Source organism: Mustela lutreola, chromosome 17, assembly GCF_030435805.1.
Source record: "Mustela lutreola isolate mMusLut2 chromosome 17, mMusLut2.pri, whole genome shotgun sequence".
NCBI classification, from domain to species: domain Eukaryota; kingdom Metazoa; phylum Chordata; class Mammalia; order Carnivora; family Mustelidae; genus Mustela; species Mustela lutreola.
Genome location: NC_081306.1, coordinates 48,979,719 through 48,986,285, shown reverse-complemented (window position 1 = coordinate 48,986,285; position 6,567 = coordinate 48,979,719). Strand labels below are relative to the sequence as shown.

General features: G+C 52.8%; 1 protein-coding gene across 2 annotated transcripts in view; it reads left to right on the top strand.

The window, feature by feature from the left end:
- Positions 1-4,704: 4,704 nt before the first annotated feature.
- VKORC1L1 (vitamin K epoxide reductase complex subunit 1 like 1) overlaps positions 4,705-6,567 on the top strand; it is a 69,637-nt gene continuing 67,774 nt past the window's right edge. Inside the window, exon 1 of one of the 2 annotated variants that reach the window (XM_059154924.1) lies at positions 4,705-4,986. In XM_059154924.1, coding sequence (XP_059010907.1) covers positions 4,793-4,986 — 194 coding nt within the window. In that variant the 5' untranslated portion in view covers positions 4,705-4,792. The remainder of the gene's footprint in view (positions 4,987-6,567) is intronic. The other variant, XM_059154923.1, reaches the window with a different exon arrangement.

Sequence of the window (6,567 nt, the reverse complement as noted above, 5' to 3'; positions counted from 1 at the left end):
GGTACACCACTCAGATCTCCCTTCAAGACAGCCAGCTGCAAGGGGCTGCCAGTCAGCCAGTAGCCTCCAGCTGCCATACCTTTGGGCCCACTCCAGTGTTCATGCTGAGGCCATGCCATTTCCAGGCTGCTCCCAGTCATAACTGTGCATGGCAGACCTACTAGTTCCAGGCTGTCGTGCAGACAGCTCCTGTGACAGACACCTGTAGCCTGGGCCCCCTGTCAGCCTGGCTGAAATCGCAGAGCTTTCACAGTGGTCAGACCTGCACTGTGGTCTGGAGGTTCCCCATGTCCCCATGCTCCCTCTCTCCTTTATCCTTCCCAGACATCGCCCCCTGTTCCATCTGCTTTGTGGAAGACCTGAACCCACAGAGGGAATATCTGTCTATTCCCACTCCTGAATATGTTTCCCAATAGAAATGAATGCTTATGTCCACCAAAAGACATTTATAGGATGTTCATAGCAACGTCATTCATAATAGCTAAAACAGATCAATGTCTGCCAAAAGTGAAGAGAACGGAGAGATAAAATTGTGGTTATGGCCGGGAATGAGACAGGGATATCCACCATTGTTATTTAACATAGTACTGGCAGTGTTAGCCTAAGCAATCAGACAACAAAAAGAAACAAAAGGCATCTAAATCAGCAAAGGAGAAGTCATACTTTCACTATCTGCAGATGACATGATGCTCTATGTAGAAAACCTGAAAGACTCCACCCAAAAATTGCTAGAACTAATATATGAATTCAGCAAATTCGCAGGATACAAAATCAACATACAGAAATCTGTTGCATTTCTGTACACTAATAATGAAGCAGCAAAAAAAGGAATCAAGGAATCAGGATCAGTTCCATTTACAGTTGCACCAAAATAATAACATACCTAGGAATAAACCTAACCAAAGATGGTAAAAGAACTGTACCCTGAAAAGTTAGGAATGAAATTGAAGAAAACACAAAGAAATGGAAAAACGTTCATGCTAATGGATTGGAAGAATAAACATTGGTAAAGTGTCTATACTACCCAAAGCAATCTATACATTTGATGCAATTCCTGTTAAAATACCACCAGCATTTTTCACAGAGCTAGAACAAACAATCTAAAAATTTGTATGGAACCAAAAAAGACCCCAAATAGAGCAATCCTGAAAATGAAAAGAAAAGTAAGAAGCATCGCAGTTTCAGGCTTCAAGCTTTACTACAAAGCTGTAGTCATCAAGACAGTATGGTACTGGCATAAAAACAGACACATAGGTCAATGGAACAAAATATAGAACCAGAAATGGACCCACGGCTATGTGGTGAATTAATCTTTGACAAAGCAGGGAGGAATATCCTATAGAAAAAAGACAGTCTCTTCAACAAATGGTTCTGGGAAAACTGGACAGCAACATACAGAAGAGTAAAACTGGGCCACTTTCTTACACCACACACAAAAATAAATTCAAAATGGATTAAATACCTAGATGTAAGGCCTGAATCTATAAAAATCCTAGAGGAAAACACAGATGGCAACCTCTTTGACCTCAGCTGTAGCAACTTTTTACTAGACACATCTCTAGAGGCGAAGGAAACAAAAGCAAAAATGAACTATGGGGGGGGGGGGCGCCTGGGTGGCTCAGTGGTTTAAAGCCTCTGCCTTTGGCTCAGGAGGGTCCTGGGATCGAGCCCCGCATCGGGCTCTCTGCTCAGCAGTGAGCCTCCTTCCTCCTCTCTCTGCCTGCTTGTCTGCCTACTTGTGATCTCTGTCAAATAAATAAATAAAACCTTTAAAAAAAAAATGAACTATGGGCACTTCATCAAGAAAGAAAACTCCTGCACAATGAAAGAAACAAACAAGACTAAAAGGCAGCCTCTGGGATGGGAGAAGGTATTCGCAAATGACAGATCTGATAAAGGGTTAATATCCAAAATGTATAAAGAGTTTCTTAAACTCAACACCCCCAAAACAAATAATCCAGTCAAGAAATGGGCAGAAGACATGAATAGTTATTTTTTTCAAAGAAGACATCCAGATGGCCAACAGACACATGAAAAAATGCTCCATATCACTCGGCATCAGGGAAATACAAATCAAAACCACAATGAGATATCACCTCACGCCAGTCAGAATGGCTAAAATTAACAAGTCAGGAAATGACAGATGCTGGCGTGGATGTGGAGAAAGGGGAACCTCCTACACTGTTGGTGGGAATGCAAGCTGGTGCAGCCACTCTGGAAAACAGCATGGAGGTTCCTCAAAAAGTTGAAAATAGAGCTACCCTATGACCCAGCAACCCTATTACTAGATATTTATTCAAAGGATACAAAAATACTGATTCAAAGGGACGTTTACAGCCGTATTATCCCAACAGCCAAATTATGGGAAAAGCCCAAATGTTCATCAACTGATGAATGGATGAAGAAGGTGTGGTACACACACACACACACACACAGAATGGAATATTATTCAATGATTAAGAGGAATGAAATCTTGCCATTTGCAATGATGTGGATGGAATTAGAGTGTGTTATACTGAGCGAAATAAGTTAGTCAGAGAAAGACACCATGTGATTTCACTCATTATGTGGAATTTAAGAAACAAAACAGATAAACATATGGGAAGGGGTAAGAAAAAAAAAGGAGAGAAGGAAGCAAACCATATAAAACTCTTAACTACAGAGAACAAACTGAGGGTTGATGGAGGGAGGTGGGTAGGGGGATGGGCTGGGTGGGTGATGAGTATTGAGGAGGACACTTGTTATCATGGGCACTGGGTGTTATACAAGTGATGAATCACTACATTCTATTCTTGAAACTATATGTCAACTAACTCGAATTTAATAAAAATTGAAACAAAAAAATAAGATAAAAGTATAATAGTGGTTATGCATATAATGGATTATAACACAGCAATGAAAAGTAACAACTGCTGTGTAAAATAGCATGGATCAACCTTACAAACATAGTGATAAGTGCAAGAAGCCAGATGATCAATGGCTCTGTCAATATGGAAGGAGGGGGGTTGCAGGAGAATGACTTCACTCGGATTTATGGAAACCACTAGAGAATTAGAGTGGTGATCTTTCGAGGACTGTGATTGGCAACCTTTAAGATGACTCCGGGTGACCCCTCTCCTGGTTTCCATGCTTTTGTGTAATCCCTTCCCTTTCAGTACAAACTGGACCCAGAGACTAGCTTCTTTTTTCCCCTCTGGCTTTATTGAGAAATAATTCTTATGGAGAGGTCCCAGTGGCCGGAACTAATGAAGGACCTGAGGGCTTGCAGTGGTGTTTGAGTGAGCCTGGAAGAGGCCTCCTGCCTTGAGATGCCTGGCCTGGCTGAGTTGAATGCAGCTTTGTAAGAGACCCTGAGCCAGAGGACCCAGCAGAATGACACCCACATCCCTGACCCACGGAAACTGTGAGAAAATAAGGGATTTTTGTTTTAAGCTGCTGAAGTTGGGGTAATCTGTTACCCAACAATAGATAATGCAAGGACATTGCTTCTTACTCAGAATCACTATATAAAGCTCCTGAAATCTCTCTGAGAGCTGCAACCAGGGAAAAGCTGGCCATCTCCAAGAATGGTGTGTTTCTTTCTTCTCAGAGACGGTGACAATCACACGTTTTGTTGTTGTTGTTGTTGTTTTTAAATCGTGACCATCAGGAAACTCAGAGCCAAATTTATGGTTGAATTTTAATAATTATGCAAGACCTTATGACCTGCTTATCTGTATTCTTACTCCCGGTGTTTCCTTTTATTCTGACTTGTCTTTTTCTTTGTCCTGGTTTTTCAGTTCATTTTTACATTTTTCTGTATCACATTAATTATGTTAAGCCATCTCAAGTTCACCTTACAGAGAAGCAAGGCATTATAAATAATTTTTTTGTCTTCTCATAAATAATTTTTAAGAATATTTAAGTTTGGGGGCGCCTGGGTGGCTCGTGGGTTAAAGCCTCTGCCTTCAGCTCGGGTCATGATCTCAGGGTCGTAGGATCGAGCCCTGCATCGGGCTCTCTGCTCAGTGGGGAGCCTGCTTCCCCCTCTCTCTCTGCCTGCCTCTCTCCCTACTTGTGATCTATCTGTCAAATAAATAAATAAAAATCTTAAAAAAAAAAAAAAAGAATATTTAAGTTTGCACCTGTTGAACGCGGAGGTGTTGGAGGTCGTGGTGGGGCGTATCCGGTAATGAGCTCTGGCGTTGCCAGGGTTAATTTGGATTGGGTCAAAAATATCAAATGATAATGACAAAAAAGGAAAATAAGGTGGCAATTGATCACCATCCCCAGGGGAAGGGCCCAAGGGCTCACTTAGTCACACAGGGTGGTATTTTGTAAATTTATTATTCATCGCACCCAGGCCCCTAAGGCCCTCAGGCGCCGCCCCGCCCCTCCGTTCCCTTCCCCGCCCCTTACTCCCAGAGCCCCGCCCCGCCCCGGCCACGCCCCTCCTCTCGGTGCCGCCCGCTGCGTGCGCCGCGCCGCCTCCGTCTCCGCCTGCCGGCCCCGCCTCCCGGCCCCGCCTCCCGACGGTTGCGCGCTCCGCCCCCTCCCTCCGCGCCCGCGCGCGCCTTCCCCGCCCCGCCGGGTGCTCTCCTTTCGGGGCGGTTGGGCCGCGCGCCTGTGGGGGCGGGGCCCGGAGCAGGCGGGGGAACCAATGGGGCGCGGCGGCGGCGGCGGCGGTGGCGGCGGCGGCGGAGGCGGCGGCGGCGGCGGCGGCGGCGGCTGGGTCGGGCCCCGACGGGCGGCGGCGGCTGAGGTGGAGGCGGAGGGCGGCGGCGGCGGCGAAGGCGGCGGCGGCGGGGGGAAGATGGCGGCGCCCGTCCTGCTGAGAGTGTCGGTGCCGCGGTGGGAGCGGGCGGCCCGGTATGCAGTGTGCGCCGCCGGGATCCTGCTCTCCATCTACGCCTACCACGTGGAGCGGGAGAAGGAGCGGGACCCCGAGCACCGGGCCCTCTGCGACCTGGGGCCCTGGGTGAAGTGCTCCGCCGCCCTTGCCTCCAGGTAGCCCGGCGCGGGGGAGCGGGGCCGGGAGCGGCCGCGCTGGCCGAGGGCGGAGGCTGGGGGCGGGGAGCGCGCGGCGGGAGCTCGGGCCTGGGGGCCGGCGGGGACCGGGCCGCGGAGGGACCGACGGCGCCGCGAGCGCGGCCGGGCGGGGGGAGGCGGCCGGCGGCCCCGGCCCGAGGGGCGGCCCGAGCGCAGGCCGGCGGGGCGGGGGCGGCGGGGCCGCGAGGCCGGCGGGGAGGGATGAGGTGGCAGAGCGCCGCGGGGAGGCCGGCGCGGACCGGGAGCGGCGGGCGGGCTGCGGCCGGGCGGGCGGGGGGTTCCTGGTGGGCGCCGGGGGCGGGGCGGGGTGCGGGACCCGCGCGGGGCGCCGCGAGGGCACGGGGCTCGGCGGGCGCCGGGGGCGGTGCGGCCCGCGCGGACTCGGGGCGCGCAGCCCCGGGCTCCCCGGCCCGGACAGGTGCTCCGCGGTCGGGCGCCTTTGTGCTCCCGGACCCGGCCCTGGGCGCCGGCGGACGCCGCGTCCCGTGGGAGCCCCGGGTGCCCGAGACGGGTGCGGGGACGGTGCGGGGCGCGGGGCCGCCTCGCGCCGGTCGCCGGTGGCCGCGGCGCCCCGAGGAGACCGAGAGCGCGCGGCTCCCGCAGCGGGGTGGTTCGGGGCTCGCGGGCCGGGGCGCGTCTGCTGGACTCCGCTGCCCCGGCCGTCCTGGGCGAGGTACTTTGGGGAAAGAGGAATTCGCGTCCTAAAGCGGCTCCTCTTAAAGATGGGGGGGGGGGGGCGTTGACAGGGCCGGAGCGGGGACGCGGCTTCGGAGCCGGAGGGCGACGGTTCTCACGCGCTGCTCGCCCGCTGTGCCGCGTTTCTCGGCAGGAGCTGCTTCGGCCGCTCGCCCCCGACCTGCGGCTCGCTGCGTAGACCGTTTGTTTGGACCCGCACGTTGGGGACCGCGGGAGCGGGCCGGGCCTGGGCTGGTCGGGTGACGCTCTCCACAGTCTGTCCCTCGGCCCCAAGGCCAGACCCTGTTGCTGCGGCGCGAGGGGAGGCGGCGATCCTGCTGCAGGCGGCCCGGGTTTCAGTGCGGTGTTCCCGAGCAGCGGTGCGCGCCGGTGTCAGCCGCGTCCTGGGCTGTGTCCGAGCCTCGCCGTAGACCTCCCAGCCCAGCCTCCCTGCGAGACGCGCGGAGCCACTGCTGTGGACACCTGCGTGCTGTGCACGTCCGGCTGGACTTGGAAGCGCCGGTACCCGAAGTTAGTTGTGCGGACGCGCGGTGAGAAGTGTAAGGTGAAAAGACTGTCCAGCAGTTGGGTTCAAGTAATCCTTTAAAAAAGGAAATAGAAATAACTTGGAGACTAGATGAGTAAGGAATGTAGGCAGAATCATTACCAGTGCTAGAGTTGCAAACTCTGGTCCATAATAGACTTCACTGGACCTCTTACCTTGGAGGCGTGGAAGAGTGCTTTCTGTTACCCAGACTGTCGGGCTCCGTTTAAAGTCGATTTGCCTTTAAAAAGGAGTGTTTTTGAACCGTGCGATAAGTATAGACTATAAATATTTTCAGGTGCATATCCTCTAAGATCCAG